Here is a 25,257-nt window from a genome sequence, read left to right as displayed (position 1 = left end):
TCCGTTGGAGAGTATGGGAAAATTTATGGGCCTGCTGAGGAGGTTTCGAGGGTTCTCGGGATACATGCTGAATGTAGGGAAAAGCGAGTTATTCCCAGTGAATGAACTGGGACAGTGGGCTAATTCAGAGGTGATGCCATTTATGGTAGCGAGGGATTGGTTTAGGTATTTGGGGATTCAGGTAGCGAGGGAGTGGACGGGGCTCCATAAGTGGAACATAACGAAGCTGGTGGAGGAAGCCAGGGGGGATCTCAGCAGGTGGGATACACTGCACTTCACGTTGGCAGGGAGGGTCCAAGTGATGAAAATGAATATTCTGCCGAGGTTCTTGTTTTTCTTTTAGGCTCTCCCGATCTTTATATCAAAGGACTTTTTACGTAAAGTGGACAAGATCACCTCGGACTTTGTATCGGCGAGGAAGGTGCCCGGGGGTGGGGAGGACTCTGCTACAGAGGCAGAAGGGGGGGCGGGGGCGGCATTGCCGAACTTGCTTCATTGTTATTGGGCGGCGAATGTGGACAAGGTGCGGCGGTGGTGGGAAGGAGAAGGGGTAGAGTGGGTGTTAGGATGGAGGAGGAATCTGGTAAGGGGTCTACTTTGAGGGCTATGGTGACGGTAGCGCTGCCAATGGCTCGGAGTAGGTATTCAGGGAGCCCCGTGGTGAACATATTGAATCAGCTGAGGAGGTATTTTAGGGTGGAAGGGATGTCGGTGCTAACGCCGCTGTGCAAGAATCATGGGTTTGAGCCGGGGGGGATGGATAGTGTATACAGGAGGTGGAGGGAAGTGGGGCTAGTCAAGGTGTTGGATTTGTATTTGGAGGAAGGGTTCACCAGTCTGGAGGAGCTAAGGGAGAGGGTTGAGCTGCCGAGCGGGAGTGAGTTCAGGTATCTACAGGTTATGGACTTTGAAAGGTCTGGAGGGGGATCCGTAGGTTGCCGGGATACACCATGCTGGAGTGACTGCTGTTTCCGGATGTGAAAGAGGAGGGAAGAATTGGGGATATATACAAGTGGCTGGGGGAGTAGGGAGGTGAGCGGATGGCGAAGCTCAAGGAGAAATGAGAAGCGGAGTTGGGAGGGGAGATCAATAGGGGAGTATGGAGTGAGGCACTGCGAAGGGTAAACTGGACCTTCTCTTGTGCAAGGATGAGCCTGATACAGTTTAAGGTGGTGCACAGGGTGCATATGACTCACGGGAGAACGAGTGGCTTCTTTCAGATGAGAGTGAAAGGTGTGGGCGGGGGCAAACGAATCACACACATATGTTTTGGAGTTGTGAAAAAATGGGAAGATTCTGGGTGGGATTGTTCGCGGTCTTAGCCAGGATAGTGGAGGAGGAAGTGGACCCGGCACTTTGGTGCCGATATTTGGGGTTTCAGTGAAGCCGGAGCTCATGGAGAGGGAGAAGGCTGATGTCGTGGCCTTCGCCTCTCTGATTGCACGGCGGTGCATTTTGCTGGACTGACGATCGGCATCGCCACCGGGAGTAGCAGCATGGTTGGTTGATTGATCTGTATGACTTCCTGTGGTTAGGGAAGATAAAGTATGAGTTAAGGGGCTCAGCAGGGGGAGGGGGGTTGAGAAAAGAAGGCGAACCCTTCCTCCAAATACAAATCCCACACCTTGACCAGCCCCACTTCCCTCCACCTCCTGTATACACTATCCATCCCCCCGGCTCAAACCCATGATTCTCGCACAGCGGCGTTAGCACCGACATCCCATCCACCCTAAAATACCTCCTCAGCTGATTCAATATCTTCACCACGGGGCTCCCTGAACACTTACTCCAGGCCATTGGCAGCGCTACCGTCACCATAGCCCTCAAACTAAACCCCTCACCAGAAAAGGGGGGATGTTTGTGACCAGGGGCGGTATTCTCCCCTACCCGGCGGGGCGGGGGTCCCGGCGTATCGGAGTGGCGCCAACCACTCCGGCGTCGGGCCTCCCCAAAAGGTGCGGAATTCTCCGCACCTTTAGGGGCTAGGCCCGCGCCGGAGTGGCTCCCGCTCCGCCGACTGGCGCCAACGGCCTTTGGCGCCACGCCGGCGGGTGTCGGGGCTGGCCGAAATGCCTTCGCTGGTCGGCGTGAGTCCGCGCATGCGCCGGAATATCAGCAGCCGCTAACGTGACCACCGGCGCATGCGCGGTGGAGGGGGTCTCTTCCGCCTCCGCCATGGTGGAGGCCATGGCGGCGGCGGAAGAAAAAGAGTGCCCCCAAGGCACAGGTCCGCCCGCTGATCGGTGGGCCCCGACCGCGGGCCAGGCCACTGTGGGGGCACCCCCCGGGGTCAGATCGCCCTGCGCCGCTCCCCCCAGGACCCCGGGGTCTACTCGCGCCGCCTGCTCCCGCCAGCACAGAGGTGGTTTAAACCACGTCGTGCAGGAGAGGCCTGAGAGCGGCGGGACTTTGGGCTATCGGGGGCCGGAGAATCGCCGCCGGGGGCCCGCCGACCGGCGGGGCGCAATTCCTGCCCCCGCCGATTCCTGGGTGGCGGAGAATTCCGACCATGGCGGGGGCGGGATTTACGAAGGCCCCGGGCGATTCCCCGACCCTGTGGGGGGTCGGAGAATTCCGCCCACTGTTTGAGGAGCTGTTCATCACAGGGGGTTGTGGGAGGAGGAGGGGGTGTGTGAAAAAGGGGAAAGATCTGTACAGACGGTATAGTTGATTGTAGGGAAGTATGTTTCCCGGGATGTTTATTTGCTGTAACCTGTTTTGATACATGTCTGTAATAAAATACATTTAAAACAAAAAGAAAATAGTAAGTTAGCAAGAATTTTTCAATGTCAGTGGACTCCTGTCAAGGGGGAAAGAGGTGAAGTTGAAGACTGAATCGATGTAGATCTTCATCGATGGGCTAATTGAGTGGTATTAATCATAATGTGGGTTCTGTGGCACAGTGGGTACCGAGCCAGTCCTTGAGACAGACGTTCTGCATTTAAGTCCCTCTTGAGGGCTTGAAGGTTTTAGAAGGTGTGTTCATAACACAGCCAACCAAGTTGAGTATCAACTGCTAAATCCTTCTAACAGTGACAGATGGTGAGAGTGGGAGGAATTCCTGGTCAACCATGTGATGGAAAGAAATTGGAGCCTCCACCATCACTATTGCTCCAGACTACAACATGCATGTGAAAGTGCATTACAATAGCAACTCTGATTCCTTGGACTCGTTGAGCGGCTGATTGTTTCAGTTGGTTGGATGGTTGGTGTGGAACAGATTGGTGCCAACAGTTTGATCCTCATTCTCGCTGGGTGGATTTTGGACCTGCCTACTTGCTCTACCCTTGGTTCAGGTTGTGGCACTGTTGGTCGGACTAGCCTTTGGGCAAAGAACTCAAGAAGAACCATTATGAAGTAGTGCCATCTCAGTAGTCAAGAAAAGGAAGTCTGATGTAATATACAAGCAGTTCCACGTTAATTTACAAAAATGTTTAATAAGGTTTTTAAGAGCCCAGATTATCCCCTTATACCGCTTGCCAGTCTAGTTCTATATTCCCTATCTTTCTAATCTCCCTTTCAAATTCTTCACGACAGTTTCTATATTTTCTGTGGTTCTGATGATCGCAAGTTGCTTTGCACATTGAAGGAGAGAAATGCAACATTACTTTGCCTGTCGTTTTGGGTGAAGAATTAAGAATAATTTCAGGAGCATGTCCTATACAAAAGAATAGGACATGACATAGATGATGCTGATGGGGATTCAAAGAACATTGGAGGTTGAGCATTGATGAAAAAGAATACTAATAAAATGTAGCCACTTTAGATGCACATTGGTATTCAGAATGTCCTTCAAGTAATTAGTGAAGCCTGATTTTCTTCAGTGGGTTGAATCTTAAATCTATGTCCTACTGTAAGTGGAAACAATTTCACCTTATTTTATTTTTCAAAACTCTTCATCATTTTGAAAACCTTTACTAAGTCCATCTATTCCAGTGACAACCAATACAAGTTAGATTCCAGAAAGCTCCAGCATAGTTTACTTCCTGCAGGATTGGTGTACATAGTGGACTGAATGTAACACTATTTGCAATTACTGAGGTTGATGGTGCGACTAGCTTTGCAGTAGCACTTGAAAGCGATGCAGTTTATGACCTTTCTTCTGACACTTTGGCATGCCCTAGCAGTTCGCAATTGAATTATTTTTGTTTGGTCTGGTATCCTAGGATATGTAGACAGCACACATGAACGACTCCAGCATTACCTAGCCATGCAGAATCTAAGAAATTGTTCTCTCATTGTAAGTTTCCATTTGCATGCACCTTGCAGTAAATTATAGGAAAAATGTAAGCTTCAGGCAGATTGTTCTCCATATTCAAGAGTATGGTGGCTCGAGATGTACACTGAAGGCTTCCAGTAGTTAACAAAGGGGTTTAATGATGAAAGGTAAGGGCAGTCAAGTAACAGGCACAGAACACTATACAACAGTTCTTAACACTTCAGCTCACTGGTCCATACTGTCTGGGTCCTGCACCCAGGGCTCCGCTCAAATTCCCTATTGTCTGAGGTTCACACGCTCCCACACGATTGGCCTTGAGCCAGTCACGTAGTCTGCGGAGCCCATGCCCTTAAAGGCCCGTGCTACCACAAAGAGCATAAAGTAATTGGAATACATGTTTGCTTATGCGGGCTGAAAAAATTAACCATGACTTTAGATGACAAACTAAGAACCACTTGTAATCATGTGGCAGGGTGGACCGGAAGTGTATGCAACGTTGTCACCTGGCTCAATTTAATTTTGGGTTGGGCTATAGAAGTCTTCCCTCTGCGAGCATTTAGTGTCTAAGATGGCCTGGATGGAGATCTCAGAGGAGATTCGCAACCATGGAGTTGAGCCACAAACATGGATACAGTGCTGCAAAAATAGTCAGTGATCTGCCAGGGTAAGTGGAAATGTGGTGCTGCATTAAAGGCCTTCGCATGAGGGTATGAAGCAGTAGAACTTCACAAGTGGAGAGAGTGGCCAGTCTGAAAACTGCTTGGTCATTCTTATTACTGCATGGTAATAGACAACAGACGTGTGATGGTAGTGAATGATAAAGTATTTGGAACGTGGGACAGTAAGTGGAACATGGATGCACGAGGACAAGGTTAGGTATCTCTTGGACATGCCACAAGTCTCCGCCTTGTAATGCAGGAAAAAGAGACCTTCAGCTCCAAGCTGTGTCAGCGGAGGTACACAACAGTCGGAGACTGCTAGGAATCAGGCCTACGCTGAGCTCCAGATTGATGATGGTCCTCATATCCAAGCCATAATAAGCAGACACAGGGAGAGGAAAATCCCTCGTACGACACTTTGCATGGAAGGTGGGGGAGTCGAACTAAGCCATGAGTTCTGCCATGGCTGTGGCATGCAAGAGCATGAATTCTGCCAGGGAGAGGTTGGCAACTGCCATGGAAAACAAGGTCCCACATACAGGAAGACCTGAATTCTGTTCTGGCCATGCAATCAGTGCACCAGTGGATGGGCGAGTTGGGAATGAAGCATCCGGACCTCTTCCCAGGCGACCCTTCCCCCAGGGATACAGGGATGGAGGATACGAGAGGAAGGAGGCGAACCAGCCAACTGCCCCAGGGACAACCTTTTGACGGCATTCCCTGGATGCAAGGTCGCTTCTCATTCTCTCTGCCTCTAGCAGGCACAGCCGAGGAGGGTATTCCTGCAACTGTGCAGTAGTCACCAAGTAGGCAAGAGTCCTTAAAGCTTTGGGCCACCAGAGCATGGCAGTCAAGGTAACCATCTGTAATTGAGCATCACTCTTAGCAGCCTTCCTGCTCCTTAGCTGCGGATGTTGGTTACACATCAAGGGCTTAGGAGACAAATTAAAAGACATTTTGAGGGAACAATGGTGGCATGGATGTTGAGACACTGAGTGCGAATTACCCGATTGGGTGGTGAATCGCATGTTGGCCTATAAACAGGATGGGTGCCAGGTGGAGGTGGCAGACCCCTCGTGAGTCTGCAGTCCTGCCTCGCCGACCAAAACCGATCTCCTGCCCATAATTATGTAGATTCCATCTTTTCAATATCATTAGTGGGCTTGAGCTACGATGCTTAGCCGTCCCGCTATACTGCAGCTCCCTCGCAGTGGGAACGCCACAAGGCAAACTTTGGTGCAGGCTTTTACAAGTGCAGACATGCTGCGATGGACCCTAAGGGGGGGTCAAGGAGGTAAGCCCATTTCCCATATGCCCCTCTGCCACTTCCAGGCTGCAGACAGTGGGTCCCCAAGGGTCCTGGGTGTTGGGTGGGCTTGTGTTGGGGGAAAGGCTTTGAGCTTGGGGTGCTAACCCGGGATGGGAGTCGCGTGTCTGGACTGTGCCTTCTAGCCCTGGGCAACCTGAAGATCACTCTCCACATGGTGATATTTGGCAGCTCACAGTTCAAAATCATTATCATTGTTAGCTGTGAAAACTTTGAAGTGGCATTCTCACTTTGAACTGCTCTGCCTGACAGCTGATGAGCAGATCAGACAATTCATTGACGATACAATCCAGGAAGCGCCAAGTACTGTTCCTTGCTTCACATTTGCGCACTCATCCCATGCTTTTCACGCTGCAGCTTTACAAAGTCTCTGAGCCTTCCTAGAAAGCTCACAACACAAGGCTCTGAAATCCTTTGAAATTCATTGTATTCATTCAATTCACATTGCAATACCGTTAGTCTTTGATTGACAGCTTAGTAGTTTAGATACAGTAGGTTTGTTTAATCATATTTCCCTTTTGAATGCATCTGATGTATCCCCCCATTGATCCTATCCCCAGTGTTTATATCATCCTTGTTCTGATTGACATCTGCTGGCAACTTCAAAAATGCAAAGTACTTTCAGTTCCTTTTGCGTTTGCTAAGAGTGATCTTCAGTTGCCCAGGACTAGAGAAGCAGTCCAGACACGGGACCCCCATCCCGAGGGAAGAGTCCTGATCTCAACTCCTTGCCCCCAGCCCGTGCCCACCGAGGATCTTTGGGGGACCGTCCGTCTGCAGCTTAGCAATGGTAAAGGGGCACCATGGGCAATTGACATACCTTCTTGACCCCTCCTTGGGTTCCAATGCGCCAGGCCAGGCTGTCACTGCCAGGGACAGTGCACTGTTGGCAGTGCCAAGGGGTGGGACCTGAGGAGGGCCTTGGTTTGGTGGGGGAGTGGTGGCTGAGACGGGGTGGCCCGGGAGTGGGAGGTGTCGGTTGGGTCACCCTCATGTTTGTGTGATGTGTGTGTTGGGGGGGGGGGGTGACCTGTTATTTCCGTGCTGAGAGAGGCAGGATGCCCCGCTTTGCTGAGGAGTCGGGGATGCTCCTTTTGTCAGCGGGGAGGCGGGGGCTCACCATTTCCGTTGTGGGGGGAGGAGTCCTTCCTCTGGATGCTAGGACTGGGGTGCCCGTTAAAAATGGCACTGTGGGATCAGTAAGTACAAGCTGGCCGGCATGCTAGTCGCTCTGCATATTTTAGCATGCTAAAGGTGAGGGAATCCCATCTTGGCAACGCTCCTTAATGCCAGCGGGAAACACTCTGATTTTTCCTCTGGGGGGAACACTTAGTCTCTAAACCGGAGATTCAGGCTCACTATAAACTTGTAAATACCTTGCATCATAATTGTGTGCATCATGTAAAATTAGTTTTCGAAGTTGTGAAACTTCCAAATGTTGACACACTCGTACAAGGAACAGCAAAAGTTAACATGTTAGTACAACAAGGGATTAGGAAGACAGATGGTCTTTGTTGCCCGGGGATATATAAACGTAAAGAAATTTTGCTACAATTGAATAGGACTTTGTTGAGTAATGGGCACAGTTTTGATCTCCATATCTCATGAACATAAGAACATAAGAACTAGGAGCAGGAGTAGGCCATCTGGCCCCTCGAGCCTGCTCCGCCATTCAATTAGATCATGGCTGATCTTTTGTGGACTCAGCTCCACTTTCCGGCCCGAACACGATAACCCTTAATCCCTTTATTCTTCAAAAAACTATCTATCTTTACCTTAAAAACATGTAATGAAGGAGCCTCAACTGCTTCACTGGGCAAGGAATTCCATAGATTCACAACCCTTTGGGTGAAGAAGTTCCTCCTAAACTCAGTCCTAAATCTACTTCCCCTTATTTTGAGGCTATGTCCCCTAGTTCTGCTGTCACCCGCCAGTGGAAACAACCTGCCCGCATCTATCCTATCTATTCCCTTCATAATTTTAAATGTTTCTATAAGATCCCCCCTCATCCTTCTAAATTCCAACGAGTACAGTCCCAGTCTACTCAACCTCTCCTCATAATCCAACCCCTTCAGCTCTGGGATTAACCGAGTGAATCTCCTCTGCACACCCTCCAGTGCCAGTACGTCCTTTCTCAAGTAAGGAGACCAAAACGGAACACAATACTCCAGGTGTGGCCGCACTAACACCGTATACAATTGCAACATAACCTCCCTAGTCTTAAACTCCATCCCTCTAGCAATGAAGGACAAAATTCCATTTGCCTTCTTAATCACCTGTTGCACTTGTAAACCAACCTTCTGTGACTCATGCACTAGCACACCCAAGTCTCTCTGAACAGCGGCATGCTTTAATATTTTATTGTTTAAATAATAATCCCGTTTGCTGTTATTCCTACCAAAATGGATAACCTCACATTTGTCAACATTGTATTCCATCTGCCAGACCCTAGCCCATTCACTTAACCTATCCAAATCCCTCTGCAGACTTCCAGTTTCGCTTTACCACTTATCTTAGTGTCATCTGCAAACTTGGACACATTGCCCTTGGTCCCCAACTCCAAATCATCTATGTAAATTGTGAACAATTGTGGGCCCAACACGGATCCCTGAGGGACACCACTAGCTACTGATTGCCAACCAGAGAAACACCCATTAATCCCCACTCTTTGCTTTCTATTAATTAACCAATCCTCTATCCATGCTACTGCTTTACCCTTAACGCCATGCATCTTTATCTTATGCAGCAACCTTTTGTGTGGCACCTTGTCAAAGGCTTTCTGGAAATCCAGACACATCCATCGGCTCCCCGTTATCTACTGCACTGGTAATGTCCTCAAAAAATTCCACTAAATTAGTTAGGCATGACCTGCCCTTTACGAACCCATGCTGCGTCTGCCCAATGGGACAATTTCTATCCAGATGCCTCGCAATTTCTTCCTTGATGATAGATTCCAGCATCTTCCCTACTACCGAAGTTAAGCTCACTGGCCTATAATTTCCTGCTTTCTGCCTACCTCCTTTTTTAAACAGTGACGTCACGTTTGCTAATTTCCAATCCACCGGGACCACCCCAGAGTCTAGTGAATTTCGGTAAATTATCACGAGTGCATCTGCAATTTCCCTAGCCATCTCTTTTAGCACTCTGGGATGCATTCCATCAGGGCCAGGAGACTTGTCTACCTTTAGCCCCATTAGCTTGCCCATCAATACCTCCTTAGTGATAACAATCCTCTCAAGGTCCTCACCTGTCATAGCCTCATTTCTATCAGTCGCTGGCATGTTATTTGTGTCTTCCACTGTGAAGACCGACCCAAAAAACCTGTTCAGTTCCTCAGCCATTTCCTCATTTCCCATTATTAAAACTCCCTTCTCATCCTCTAAAGGACCAATATTTACCTTAGCCACTCTTTTTTATCTTATATATTTGTAAAAACTTTTACTGTCTGTTTTTATATTCTGAGCAAGTTTACTCTCATACTCTATCTTACTCTTCTTTATAGCTTTTTTAGTAGCTTTCTGTTGCCCCCTAAAGATTTCCCAGTCCTCTAATCTCCCAGCAATCTTTGCCACTTTATATGCTTTTCCCTTCAATTTGATACTCTCCCTTATTTCCTTAGATATCCATGGTCGATTTTCCCTCTTTCTTCCGTCTTTCCTTTTTGTTGGTATAAACCTTTGCTGAGCACTGTGAAAAATCCCTTGGAAGGTTCTCCACTGTTCCTCAACTGTTCCACCATAAAGTCTTAGCTCCCAGTCTACCTTAGCTAGTTCTCTCATCCCCTTGTAATCTCCTTTGTTTAAACACAAAACACTAGTATTTGATTTTACTTTCTCACCCTCCATCTGTATTTTAAATTCCACCATATTGTGATCGCTCCTTCCGAGAGGATCCCTAACTATGAGATCATGAATCAATCCTGTCTCATTACACAGGACAAAATCTAGGACCGCTTGTTCCCTCGTAGGTTCCATTACATACTGTTCTAGGAAACTATCGCGGATACATTCTATAAACTCCTCCTCAAGGTTGCCTTGACCGACCTGGTTAAACCAATCGACATGTAGATTAAAATCCCCCATGATAACTGCTGTACCATTTCTACATGCATCAGTTATTTCTTTATTTATTGCCTGCCCCACCATATCGTTACTATTTGGTGGCCGATAGACTACTCCTATCAGTGACTTTTTCGCCTTACTATTCCTGATTTCCACCCAAATGGATTCAACCTTATCCTCCATAGCACTGATGTCATCCATTACTATTGCCCGGATGTCATCCTTAAATAACAGAGCAACACCACCTCCCTTACCATCCACTCTGTCCTTCCGAATAGTTTGATACCCTCGGATATTTAACTCCCAGTCGTGACCATCCTTTAACCATGTTTCAGTAATGGCCACTAAATCATAGTCATTTACGATGATTTGTGCCATCAACTCTGCCATGAAGAGTATAATTGCCTTTGAGGTCACACAGTGATCACTGGATTGGTTCCTGGGAATAGAGGGTTGCCCCATGATGAGAAGCTGAGTAAATTGGACCTATTTTATCTCGAGTTCAGAAGAATAAGAGGTAATATCACTGAAACATACAATATGCTGAAAGAGATTGACAGGGCAGACACTGAGGTTGTTTCCCCTGGCTGTGCAATTTAGGACATGGACACAGTGTTTGCATAAGGGCCAGCCATTTAGGACTGAAATGAGGAAACATTTCTTCGCTGAATGTTGTGGGTGCTCCCTTGTTGTGCATCTTGATGACTGAGATCGGTAGATTTTTGATCTCTCATGGAGTTAAGGGACATGGGGAGGGTTCAAGAAAGTAAGATTGAGGCAGAAAATCAATCATGATTGTATTGAATGGTGGAACAGGTTTGAGCCAGCTGGTTTACTCTTTGTTTCTGATGTTATCCATGATTGTTACACTTATGGTTCATGTCTGACAGCAAGAAAACTTCAGAAAGATCTCATAATAAAGTCAAAGTTGAGGGTGTGGTATTAAAATGACAGTCACGGTAATGATGACAGATGAAATTGCCTGGAAGTGAACCAAAAGAACAGAATTCTAAAGTCAACAAATTATTCGAAAGGATTTAGTTTTGGTTTTTCAAAAGGTACATTGCTGCACCAGAAATATTTTTTTAACCTGCAGTGCCTCATCAAAAACAATGCTCTCGGCCACTTGGCAACATTTGTTGTCAGACATGAAGATTTGACTAAACAGAAGATTAAAAATTTCCTGCTGCATGGTTTTTGATATTGGTATTTTTGCAGTACTTTTCTAAAATAGACCATTCACTCAGTTTGGTTGTATTTTCTGACTATTATCATGCATTCTGCTTGACAGGATTTTGAGAAAGACTACCATGCATTTAAAGGAACCATTCTGGATTTTGATATGCAACTTGGGACCATTCTGTGTGCAGCATTTAAAGATTGCTCTGGTTTGGAGTCAGCTTTTAAGGTATGAATTTGTTTAAAGTTGACATGTAGAAACAATGTAAATAGACACAGACTGTTGTACTATGATTTTTTAAAAAAAGTCAAGATTTTTCTACTCTATCGCTTTGGTGTATAGATTTGTGTTTCCTTGCATTTAAAAACCAATTTGAATATTTACTTCTCATCAAAAAGGCGAATTGGGTAGATACACAATTGGATGAAGCTCATTGATAATTAGATTAGTAACTGGTGAAGAGCTTGAATAAAAAATTCATGTGATCACATTAAAAGTGCGCTAAAAGGGGCGGCATGTGGCGCAGTGGATAGCACTGGGACTAAGGGTCCAAGTTCGAATCCCGGCCCTGGGTCACTGTCCGTGTGGAGTTTGCACATTCTCCCCATGTTTGCGTGGGTTTCACCCGCACAACCCAGAGATGTGCAGGTTAGGTGGACTGGCCACGCTAAATTGCCCCTTAATTGGAAAAAAGAATTGGGTGCTCTAAATTTATATTTTTTTAAAAAGTGCGCTAAAAGTTGTGCTTGAGGAAACAAAATCCAAAATAATTATTTCAAGATGGAGAGGCAGGTGTTGGGAGCATGAATGCTGTCATCCTGGGACAGCATGTTGGTTCCTTGCCACTCTACCAACGCGGTATCTCATTAGTCATTGCAAGTGGTTGGAGAACAGATTGCTGGACTACTTAGATATCCTCCAAATCCCTTTGAAGATTGGTATCCAGAGCCATGATGGTAGCAATCTGTGGTCTAAGCTTACACGGCAACTTAAGTTGCATAACAACAGTCTGAGATTCCATTGCAGCACTCTGACTTTGTGGAAACTGCTTGTGCTGCGAAGTTGTTGAATTATCAGATTTGGACAAACAGAAATTTCCCTCTACTTAAACCTTACGAAGGTCGCAAACTGTGAACTGCATTCCTTAGCTACTGACTATATCCCCCTCCCTGGAAACCAGCTGAGGCTGAACCAGACTCTTCACAATCTTGGTGTCGTATTTAATCTTGCACTGAGCTTCTGACTGCATAGCCTCAGCGTCTCTAACTCCATCCTGACAATTCCGTACACTCTTGGATAACCGTGCACATTCCACCATAAACTGGAGGCCATCCAAAACTCTTGTTATGATGCCCATGGGGCATCATAGGGGCTAGTTTAGCACAGGGCTAAATAGCTGGCTTTTAAAGCAGACCATGGCAGGCCAACAGCGCGGGTTCAATTCCCATACCAGCCTCCCTGAACGTGGCTCCGGAATGTGGCGACTAGGGGCTTTTCACAGTAACTTCATTTGAAGCCTACTCGTGACAATAAGCGATTTTTCATTTCATTCATGTTGACCAACAAAGTAATAGTTTGTTCTGTAAATTTAGTTCTAAGGATAAGATTTCATGAATTAAAACTTTTACTTAACGATCAACATAAATTAAACATGAAGTAACAAGCACATTCTGGTGAATATGACCTATAAATTATATTTTAAATATGAGAACCTTTTAAAGAGGAGAATCAACAAAGTGTCTCAAATTTATCAGGCAGGCCACTGAGCACCCGTTCAGCCATGCAGCCCTTCAGAACTTTGGTTTCCACAGGTAGAGTGCCAGTTCCTTTCTCCACAAAGTAGTTAGCCACCAACTCCCTTCGGACAAATGCTCTCAACCAACCCGAGTCCCACAGGCATGGTCTTCACCAAAATGGCAGGCTCTGGATAATTGGCTTCTTTAAAATAAATGAAGAAGCAGCAGTAAATTTTACTGGTCATCCCTGCTCCTGGGTGCAGCCTTCAAATTTCTTCTTTAAACTACCCCAAACACAACTCTCCACAGCCTGCCTGCACCGCACTGCTGGACAATCTGAGCTTATGGCACTGTGCCCTTATCAGTTTCTACTGAAACCTGAGGTCAAATTATCATTTCCCAGACATGTGAAAGTTCAGCTTGCCTTTCAGTTGGAGACTGACAAAAGCAAAACAAAACAAAACAAAAAATACCTTGAAACCAGGGCTGGTGCAGCCAACAGAACATTTGAGCAGTCATCTGTTCAGACGACAGCTCGTACACATTTCTTACTGATTCCACAAACTGCAGATTCCATCACGCTTGACCCTACTGCCGCCCCCCTCCCCCTTGCAAAACCCCCTAACCCACCTTTGTGAGGGGCAGGGGTGGGAAAGAAAGCTTTATCATAATAAAGATTTATTTACAGCTTTTTGGAATACAGTAAATTCTTAACATAAACATATTGGGAGGGGTTCTCCAGTCCCCTAGCCGTTTGTCTCTCTGCAGTGAGCTGATCCCTGGTGGCAGGATTCTCTACTCCCCCTGCTTGGCCATTGAAGACCCCCCACACCCCCTGAAACCTGCAGGTGAGGGGGTGTGTAGAGGGGAAAAGAGAATCCTAACAGCCGGAGAATTCTGGCTATTATCAAAAAGCTTATTACATACTACACAAGTAACATTTTTCCTCTGTCATATTCACAATTAAACATGTCGTATTTTTAAAATTGGAAAGGCTTAACCAACAACAAAACCAAGCAATTTAACATTTCGGAGTTCAACTTCCACAATTTCGCAACTGCAAATTTCTTGCAAACAAGAGTTTGGCAGACTGCTGTTTGAATCACCGTTTCACCGTCTCAAAATTTCTCCCTGTAATTTTTGCATAATCTTTATAGTTTCTTCATGTTCTTTGTTAAAATATTCTACAGACTCTTTTAATGCATTCTCATATTTCACCATTTGCAGTTCTATTTGTAATATTCCATAGTTATCTCTTTTGCCTATACTGTGATCTCCTGCTCATCCTCTCTGTGGCTGCCTTCCAAAATCTGCTCAGGAAGCTGTGAAGTCAGGACCCCGGGGCAGCATCTGGGAAAGGGACAGAAGTCTTGCAATTTCTTTGGTCTGATTAATCTCATCAAGAACTGCAAAGTTGATAGCTGGCAGTCCATCTGGCCTCCGGGTACAGTCTGCTGCGAACAAACCCAAGGAGAAATTCCCACTCACATCACTGCTCATATGTTGACTTCTTCACTAACTCTCACCTCACCAATGCCTGTTGAATTTTCCCAAGATGATTACTCAGAACATAGAACATACAGTGCAGAACAAGGCCATTCGGCCCATCGAGTCTGCACCAACCCACATTAAGCCCTCACTTCCACCCTATTCCTGTAACCCAATAACTGCTCCTAACCTTTTTGCTCACTAAGGTCCAAAGTCCAAAGATGTGCGGGTTAGGTGGATTGGCCATGCTAAATTGCCCGTAGTGTCCTAAAAAGTAAGGTTAAGGGGAGGGGGGGGGGGGTTGTTGGGTTACGGGTATAGGGTGGATATGTGGGTTTCAGTAGGGTGATCATTGCTCGGCACAACATCGAGGGCCGAAGGGCCTGTTCTGTGCTGTACTGTTCTATGTTCTAAGGGCAATTCAGCATGGCCAATCCACCTAACCTGCACATTTTTGGACATTGGGAGGAAACTGGAGCACCCGGAGGAAACCCACGCACACATGGGGAGAACGTGCAGACTCCGCACAGACAGTGACCCAGCGGGGAATTGAACCTGGGACCCTGGCGCTGTGAAGCCACAGTGCTATCCACTTGTGCTACCATGCTGGTCAGATCCCATTTGGAGTATTGTGAGCAGTTTTGGGCCCCGTATCTAAGGTATGATGTGCTAGCCTTGGAGAGGGTCCAGAGGAGGTTTAGAAGAATGATCCCTGGAATGAAGAGCTTGTCATGAGGAACAGTTGAGGACTCTGGGGCTGTACTTGTTTGAGTTTAGAAGGATGAGGGGGGATCTTATTGAAACTTACAGGGTACTGCAAGGCCTGGATAGAGTGGACGTGGAGGGGATGTTTCCATTCGTAGGAAAAACTAGAACTAGAGGGCACAGCCTCAGACTGAAGGGACAATTCTGCAAACCGAGATTAGGAGCAATTTCTTCAGCCAGAGGGTGAGAATCGGTGGAACTCTTTGCCGCAGAAGGCTGTGGAGGCCAAATCACTGAGTGTCTTTAAGACAGAGGTAGATAGGTTCTTGATTAACAAGGGGATCAGGGCTTATAGGGAGAAGGCAGGAGAATGGGGATGAGAAAAGTATCAGCATGATTGAATGGCAGAGGAGACTCGATGGGCCGAGTGTCTTAATTCTGTTCCTATATCTTATGGTCTTATGGGAATGGCAAAGGAATTAAGGGTATTTATGACCAAAATGGTGGGGGTGGATCCTTGGAGGTTTCGGCACATAGGGGACAGGGAGTTTTGTACTTTCGCACATGTGTCGGGTGCATTCCTTCATAGCTTTTTTTTGTGGTGGGTAATTTGATTCTGAGGAGGTGGAATATGGGGCGATTGTGTTCTCTGACTATGTGTCACATTACGTGGATGTAAGGTTAGGCATGGGCCAGTCACAGGGATCCCAATTTGGAAGGTGAACTCGGCGCTGTTGGCGGATCAAAGGTTTTGAGAAAGATGGCTTTGGTAAATTAAGGAGTATATAGAGTTCAATCAGAATGGGGAACATAGATCTGAAGTTGCTGGCGACAGTATTGGTGAGGCATTTGGATGGCTGTGTGCCGGAGGTGGTGTCAATGGATCAGACGAGTTTTGTGAAGGGGAGGCAGCTGTCGAGTATTACCAGATGTTAATTGAATGTAGTCAAGACGTTGTCAAAGGTCAGGGTGCTGGAAGTTGTTGTAGCTTCAGATGCAGAGAAGGCATTTGATACGGTTGAGTTGAGTCACTTTTTCGAAGTTCTGGGAGGTTTGGGTTTGGGCCCAAGTTTATCTCCTCAATGAGTTTGTTACATGTGGCTCCCATGGCTAGTGTTAGGACAAATTTGTTTTCCTGCATGGCATGGACAAGGTGGGCTGAATGGCCTCTTTCTGTGCTGAACCTTGACTATGATTCTATGGTTTCCGGCTATACGGGTACGAGGCAGGGGTGCCCATTATCTCCACATCTGTTCGCATTGGCTATTGTGCTGTTGGCACTCCGGTCATCGGGGGGTGGTCAGGTATTTAAAGGGAGACAGGAAACATATTCTCGTATGCAGATGACTGGTTGTTATATATTTCAAACCCTTTGGAATGTATCAATAAGATTAAGGGTATATTGGAGTGGTTTGGCACTTTTTCAGGTTACAAATTGAATATGTCGAAAAGTGAAGTGTTTCCCTGGGGAGAGGGGCAGATTTGAGTGCCCTACCTTTTAAGCGAGCTAGGAGTAGGTCCAGACACCCAGGTATTCGGGTGGATCATGGCTGGGCCACAATGTATAAGTGGAATCTGGCTGGCTTGGTGGAGAAAGTGAAAGGGAATCTAAAGAGGTGTGATGCCCTCCCACTTTTGTTAGCTGTGCAGGTGCAGACGGTCAAGATGAACATCCTGCCAAGATTTCTTTTTATGTTTCAGTCATTCCCGATATTCCTGCCAAAAGTGCTTTTTACTGTGTGGACAAGTTAATCTCTGCTTTTGTATGGGTTGGCAGGATAACGTAGTTTTGGCGGGTGTTTCTACAAAACAATCGGCGGGTGGGGGGGGGGCTTGCGCTCCCGCACTTTAGAACAGTACAGCACAGAACAGGCCCTTCGGCCCTCGATGTTGTGCCGAGCAATGATCACCCTACTCAAACTCACGTATCCACCCTTACCCGTAACCCAACAACTCCCCCTTAACCCTACTTCTTAGGACACTACGGGCAATTTAGCATGGCCAATCCACCTAACCCGCACATCTTTGGACTGTGGGAGGAAACCGGACCACCCGGAGGAAACCCACGCACACACGGGGAGGACGTGCAGACTCCGCACAGACAGTGACCCAGCCGGGAACCGAACCTGGGACCCTGGAGCTGTGAAGCATTGATGCTAACCACTATGCTACCGTGCTGCCCCTCAATATTGTATTATTGCTGGGCGGTGAATATGGAGAGGGTCAGGCAGTGGTGGGAGGGGAGAAAAGTGCAGAGTGGGTGCAGGTGGAGGAGGCATTGCGTGTGTGGGGGGGTTGGTCTCTGGCTGCTGTTTCCGTTTGCTGCAGGGAGGTATACGGTGAGTCCAGTGGTGTCTTTATCTTAAAGGGTTGTAACCAGATGAGGTGGCATTTTGGCGTTCGGAGGGGGGGGTGGGGGTGGGGGTTGGTTTGCTGGCTCCTATTTTTTGTGATAATCATCGGTTCGCCCCGATGGATGGATGGATGGATGCCACATATAGACAATGGCAGAGGGAAGGGGTAGATCGGGTGAGGGACTTATTCGTGGAAGGAAAGTTTGCAAATGGTGGGGGTGGTTTCAGGAGAAATATGACATACCGATGGAGGGGAGGTCAGATGTGTACAGCTATGGGATGTTGTGCAGAAGGAGGTGCCCTCTTTCCCTCTGCTGCCAGAGCACACTCTGTTGGACAGGTTGTTATTGCCAGATGAGTTGGGAGGCAGGAGAATCGTGGACATCTACAGATGGCTGGTGAGCATGGTGAACGTGTGAATCGCGAAGGTAAAAAGGAGGTGGGAGGAGGAACTGCGCATGCTGTTGGGGTGGGGGGGTGGAGTGAGTTGCAGGTCAATGCAATGTCGTCTTGTACCAGGATGAGCTTGGTACAATTCAAGGTTGTGTATAGGGCACACATGATGCGGGCATGGATGAGTGGGTTCTTTGCAGAGGTAGAGGATAGGTGCGAGAGATGTGGTGGGGGACCGGCAAATCATGTCCCCATGTCTTGTCCGCGATTGGTCGGGTTCTGCACCTTGATAGTTGAAATCTTATTGTGGGGGTGGTGCTGTTACTGGACCCTCTGGTGGGGATAGCTAGGGTCTTGGAACTGTTGGAGGGAAAGGGGAGGATGTACTGGCTTTGCCAGGCTTAACACCCAGCTTCCAATTCTACTGAGATGGAGGTTGGTGGAGCCACCAAGAGTGTCGGCGTGGTTGGGGGAATGTTGCGGAATTTCTCAAGCCAAAGGAGGATGGGTTTTGGCCATGGAGATGGAGGCTGTTTGGGGACCTGTTTGGTGCCAGTGGGCGGGGTTTAAGAGGAAAAAGGGGGATAAAATGTCAACCTATGGGGATTGTTTTGCATTTGATTGTTTGTGTTTATGTTTATGTATGCCCTGGTGTGGATAAAAATACTTTAAAAAAAAAATTCTCTGACTCCTGCCCCATGTGCCTCTGAGCATGTATCACCTTCTTTGTCCCGAATAGCCCACCTCCTACTGCCCGCTTATTATTTTATATGCTGGGGGAAGATTTTTCAGTACTCTTTTGGTTAACTGCCATCCTATTCCCATATTCTCTCTTTCCTGTCAGCCTTACTTTCCTCTCCCGCTCAGCCTGAGTCGGAAGGTTGAGCGAGATAGGATCGCCTGCATTTCAGGTAAGAATTTTGGAGTAGAATAGCAAACTCGCTCAATTATCACTCCATCAGAAGTTACAGCCCATTGTATTTGGCCTGGTTCTGTGTTCAAGAATTCGCTTGAAATTCATTATGCATTTTTTTTGTTCCTTCATATTCTCCATAACTCACATCATTCACCCTGACTTTGGTTCCCTTGCCTGCCTTGTTTGTTGGAATATACCTGGAAAGGCCCTAAACCATCACTTCCTTTTATTACCTGAAAAGAAGAATGTGCAATAATAATAATCGCTTATTGTCACAAGTAGGCTTCAATGAAGTTACTGTGAAAAGCCCCTAGTTGCCACATTCCGCAGCCTGTTTGGGGAGGCTGGTATGGGAATTTAACCTGTGTTGCTGCTTTGTTCTGCATTACAAGCCAGCTATTTAGCCCAGCGTGCAAAACCAGGGTTACAGGTAGAAGGCAAGGGAGTGATACTAAGTGAATTGAATCTTCAGAGAGCCATCACAGATACGCCAGGCTGAGTGACTGTCTTCTATGCTGTATCCGTTCTATCTGTGATAGCACTCCATAGTTTGTGTGGTTTTTGCCTATATTCAAAGCAATACTGGATTAAGATTAGTACTGCTGCCTCACAGTGCCAGGGACCCGAGTTCAATTCCTTGAGTCACTGTGTGGAGTCTGCATGTTCTCCCCGTGTCTGCGTGGGTTTCTTCCGGGTGCTCCAGTTTCCCCCCACAGTCCAAAGGTGTGCCAGTTAGGTGGACTGGCCATTGTTAACGTGTGGGGTTACAGAAGTAAGGTGGGGGAGTGGTTCCAGTAGAATGCTCATTTGGAGGATCAATGCTGTCCCGATGGCCTACATGGCTGCCTTCAGCACTGTAGGGATTCTATGGAAGGTTTAAAGGGTTTTATTGTGTAGTGTTTTTAATATTGTGAAAATTGTAAAGATGAAATATACTAAGTAGCTTTAATCCCGAATTTGGTTTTATTGTATTGCAACAATTGAAAGCCAAAAATATTCATCTCCATTAATTTGTTTTCTCCCAAAGCTTCTTGCTGTCTTTGGTGTGTTTCTGGAGAGATCCAACATTAAGGAGATTTTTAGTCCCAAGTACTTCGCTCTGCTTGAGATGTTTGATGAAGAACTGGACAGATGTAAATGTTTATATGATAAGCATGTAGAACAGGTACGTTCAATAAAAAGATACTGGCTTGGATTCTCTGTTGCAGATTCTAAGTGTTCCCGCCAGCGAAAAATCAGGACTGTGTCCTGTTGACACAAGGAACGTCACCGGGATGCGATTCCCATGGCTTGATGATGCAAAAATATGTATGTCGTTGAATACGGTAGTTTCCCTGATCTTACTGGAGCCGGGCTGCCAGTTTGAACGGGCACTTTGATCCCAGGGACAGGCAGCCCCCCACCCAGTCACCCATTGACAAAGGGAGGACCCCCAGTCCCTCATCAAGGAGGTTCATCCTCCCTCCTAGCATCACAAGGAATAACGGGTCATTTCCACCCTCCTACACATGCACACATACACCACGCTGCATAAGGGTGACTTGACCCCCTCATTCTCTCTCTCTTTTTTCTCTCTCTGTCTCCCCCACCCTCCCCCTTCAGTACCCACCCCTGGCATTGCCAATGGTGCATTGTCCCTTGACACCATGGCTCTGACACCCTGGCAGTGACTCTCCAGCCTGGCACGATGGACCCCAAGTGGGGTCAAGGGGGTCAACCCATTGCACATGAAAATGAAATGAAATGAAAATCGCTTATTGTCACGAGTAGGCTTCAATGAAGTTAGTGTGAAAAGCCCCTAGTTGCCACATTCCGGCGCCTGTCCGGGGAGGCTGGTACGGGAATCGAACCGTGTTGCTGGCCTGCTTGGTCTGCTTTAAAAGCCAGCGATTTAGCCCAGTGAGCTAAGCCAGCACCTGTGCCCCTCTGCCACTGCCAGGCTGCAGAGAGAGGGTCGTCCAAGGGTCCTTGGGGTTTGGTAGGCTCTGGCTCTGGGTAAGAGGTTGACCCTGGGATCAGGCAGCCCTCTGTTCAAAATCATCATCCTTATCTGACCTGTTTAAACTCTGAAGTGGCTTTCTCACTCTAAACTGCTCTGCCTGACAGCTGATTAGCAGACCAAACAGTTCAGTGAAGAATCAAGCCAGGAACATATTTCCTTTCCTCACATCTGCTCCCTCAGCCCTGTGCTTTTGAAACTGCTGCTCTTTGAAGGTTAAGACTGTCCCCACAACATTTGAAAAGGCTTGAAAACCCCTGAGGTCCTTTGAAATGCTAAGCATTCATTACATTTCACAGTGCAGCATCTTTTTTAAAATATACCTGGAGCACCCAATTCTTTTTTTTTCCAATAAGGGGCAATTTAGCATGGCCAATTCACCTACCTTGCACATCTTCTTGGGTTGTGGGGGTGAGACCCACGCAGATACGGGGAGAATGTGCAAATTCCACACGGACAGTGCCACCCAACCTCACTTTTTCCTAACAGCAGAAAGCACTTAGCATTGTTGAAGTGGTTGACAGCTGTCAATCATAAGTAAGTGGAAGCAAAGTGATTGCTATGGACGGAGGACAGTTTAGATTATATTCTCAGGTATGAGCATGAATTACTCGTGAATATACCGCACTGCTTAAAGTTTGAAAAATGAGAATATGCGTTACAAATTAGATCCCCGTGCAAGCAATGCTACAAAGGTGGCAGCAGGACCACAGGGAATTGGTGTTCCAGCCTCATTAACTGTCAGCAAAAGTGTGGCTGCCAGTCGCAGCCCCAGAGGCAGCTTACTGCTCACTTGATGCAGTATGATTGGCCAATGTCCTGCGAAGAATTCATGACGGAGCAGTCAGGAGTGGGGTTCCTGGTAACCTGCACCGTATCTCCTATTGAACTTAACAGTCACTTTAAACTTAAACAGAAAAAAAAATATTTGCCTCGCACACACGCACACACACACACACACACACACACACACAACAGTATAAATCTGATCCTGTTTCCAGTTCTCTCCAGATTTGACAAACGTTAGCTCCCTTCTCTCTCCACAGATGCTGTCAGACCTGCTGAGATTGTCCAGTATTTTCTGTTTGTGTTTCAGATTCCAACATCCGCAGTAATTTGCTTTTATCTTTGTATTGATTAGACCACATCTGGAGTACTGATAGCAATTGTGGGCACAAACCATCGGAAGGATATAATGGCCTGCAGCACTCTAGAATTATATCTGGACTCCTGTGGATTATAAGGAGAAATTGCACAAGCTAGGGTTGTGTGCTCTGGGATTTGGAAGATTAAGGGACGATCTGATCAATGCTTTCGAGATATTAATGGGAGTAGATAGAAACTATTTCCAGTGGTTGGGGAATCTAGGAGTAGAGGTTTTACCTTCTCATAAATTAGAGCCAGAAATTTGAGGAGTTAAATTATGTGACATTTCTTCACACAAAGAATGCTAGAAATTTGGAACTTAGACAAATAGAAGTTGATGATAGATCAGTTGTAAAATTTAAAGCTAACACTTATAGATGTTAACAAAAGATTTATGGGAAATGGGTCAAAGGTGGCTATGTGAAGTCAGACCATAGATCAGTGATCTCATTCAATGGTGACACAGACTTAAGGAGCTCCTGTTCTTGTTTCTATAAGCTAAGCAGTCAGCTGCAATGAAACGTTACAAGGTCACTTGGAGTAAGTTTATGCCTTATAATTGAGTACACACACAAAATGCTGTATTCCTGTTTCAGTTGCATACCGTGGAACTCTAACCAACATGATGGGCATGTCATATTGAACTATTAGGCGTCCGTTGTATGCCTGCAACATGGTATCGTGTAATCCAATTTCCAGGCCGGTGTTTTTTTATTTTAGTTCACTTTGTTTTCTTTATGAATTGTCTGTGGGGTGTGCAATACAGTTTAAAAAACATTGGTGTAACAAATTTATTAACTAATAAAATATTTTAAAAACTAAATGAAGAATGTAGACTGTTTGGTAGGGTTTAAAGTCAGGGTTTATTTGTTTAATTGTATGTCTGTGTATCTGACAAACAGAAAGAAAAAGGTGCTGAATTATTGCACAAGAACATGCCTGCAACTTCAGGAAACTTAAAATGGGCCAAAGAACTCAAGGAAAGGATTCAGATACCATGGTCAAATTTCAGGCTCATTGATCACATGTAAGTTTCATGCATTTTATATATAAAACCAGAACATACTTGTATGTTTTGCATTGAAGATCCTTCATAAAATTTCTGTGCAATAATTTAATGTTAGGCCCCAATTTTCAGTAGCTTCCCAATTGTTTGTCTTCATTAAACAGAAATGCTGAAGAGTTAGTGTAGAGTAGGAGGGATAAATAGGCGGGTAGTGTCGATGGGAGAGGAGTGGGCTTGTGCAGTATGGTTTGATTGAAGTATTGATTTTACGTTGGTGTTTGCACATTTTTGCCTTTTTTGCTTTTTTTTTGTGGTTATCTGTAACTGTTTACAATGCCGAAAAATACCTCAATAAAATTGTTTGATTAAAAAAAAGAAATGCTGAAGAGAAAGTACATGAGTTACATGTGAATCAGTTGTATGGGAAACATTGGTCCTGATCCTCCACAGATTGTCAATCAGGACCAATGTTAAAAAAACCTCCCACTCCGAAAGTAACACTCGTACTTGGGAAAGCCTCCACTTGTAGTTGATTTATGGCAACCCAATGTGAATTGAATTGAATTTGATTGAATTTGTTTTATTGTCATGTGTACCAATGTATAGTGAAAAGTATTGTTCTGCGTACAGTCCAGATAGATGGTTCCATATATGAAAAAACATACACAATGTAAATACGTAGACACAGGCATCGGGTGAAGTATATGGAGTGTAATACTACTCAGTAGAGAGGATGTGATATCACTGCCTGACCTTTATGTGGGAGCAGCTGACTGCTTTGCCAGGAAAAGGGTGGAAGACTTTTATGGTATGATGAGGAGCAGCAAGAGCATAGTTATTGCTATTTTGTAGTTTCTGTGGGCCATCATTTACTATCGGTGCTCCAGGCATGTTAGGGTGCAGTGGGACTCAGAATTGAGGGAAAACTTTCAGGAGGAAAATTTTCTTCACTGTCCAAACAATGTGTTCAAAGACTTAAAGGTATTCACAACTAGAAGTCACACAAATAGTGCTTATACTTTCAAGAGCAGAGAGGTTGGAAGAAATGTTAATGCCCAAAAGTGGATGTGTTTGAGTCGGGTGGGAAGTAACAATGTAAATAAATTTCAAACATGAACCCACCCACCCTGATTGTGCCCACTTTGGTTTTAATGGAGGTGGGTTGGGGCACTACCAGGGAAGTGGGTATAGTGGCTGACTGGCCAACCTGCTCCCAGGGTCACTCATTTCAGTGTTTTCATGAGGCATGCCTCTGTTCCAGTCTGACGACTAGCCATCCAGGTTTTCTCAGGTAAATAATCTTACAATATTGCCTGTGAGCAAGGAAAAGCTTTCTCCTTGCCCACTCAGGAATGTTTCCAGCAACAAGACTCCATGATCCAGTGTCCTTGGCCCAAGATTGCTCCTGTCCTCCCCACCCCTCACAGGCAATGGCATAGTGGTATTGTCACTGGACAAGTCATCCAGAGACCCAGGGTTATGCTCTGCATTCAAATCCTACCATCGCAGATGAACGATGAAACCACTGTCAATTATCATGAAAACCCACCTGGTTCACCAATGTCCTTTAGGAAATCTGCCATCCTTACCTGGCCTCGTCTACATGTGATTCCAGGCAATGTGGTTGACTCTTGATTGTCCTCTGAAATAGCCTTGCAAGTCACTCGTTGTATTAAACTGCTATAAAGTCACTAAAATACGATACCAATTGGACAACCGAGCATTGACCTAGGCACTGGAAACGCTAATGTCAAACTCGATCGTGTCGGCCCTGCAAAGTCCTTCTTACTAACATCAAGGACCTTGTGCCAAAATTTGGAAAGCTGTCTCACAGACTAGTCAAGCAACAGTCTGACATTGTCACATTGACAGAATCATACCGTACACATAATGTCCCAGGCACTACCATCCCTGGGTGTGCCAGCAGAACAGACTAGCAGAGGTGGCGGCACAGTGATATACAGATGGGAAGGAGTTACACTGGGAGTCCTCAACATTGATTTTGGACCCCGTGAAGTCTTATGGCACCAGGTCAAAAATGGGCAAGGAAAACTCCTGCTGATTATCA

The 25,257-nt window shown here is 46.2% G+C and overlaps 1 protein-coding gene across 2 annotated transcripts in view; it reads left to right on the top strand.

Moving 5' to 3' along the window:
• The window catches only part of LOC119966149 (dynein heavy chain 11, axonemal-like), a 622,669-nt gene that overhangs the window by 61,945 nt on the left and 535,467 nt on the right, over positions 1-25,257 (top strand). For both annotated transcript variants that reach the window (XM_038797431.1, XM_038797432.1), the window contains exons 9-11: positions 11,558-11,674; positions 20,066-20,203; positions 23,086-23,210. In XM_038797431.1, coding sequence (XP_038653359.1) covers positions 11,558-11,674; positions 20,066-20,203; positions 23,086-23,210 — 380 coding nt within the window. The remainder of the gene's footprint in view (positions 1-11,557; positions 11,675-20,065; positions 20,204-23,085; positions 23,211-25,257) is intronic.

Source organism: Scyliorhinus canicula, chromosome 5 (genome assembly GCF_902713615.1).
Source record: "Scyliorhinus canicula chromosome 5, sScyCan1.1, whole genome shotgun sequence".
Lineage (NCBI taxonomy): Eukaryota > Metazoa > Chordata > Chondrichthyes > Carcharhiniformes > Scyliorhinidae > Scyliorhinus > Scyliorhinus canicula.
Note: the sequence above shows the minus strand (reverse complement) of the source record. Positions and strands in the feature narration are given on the sequence as shown.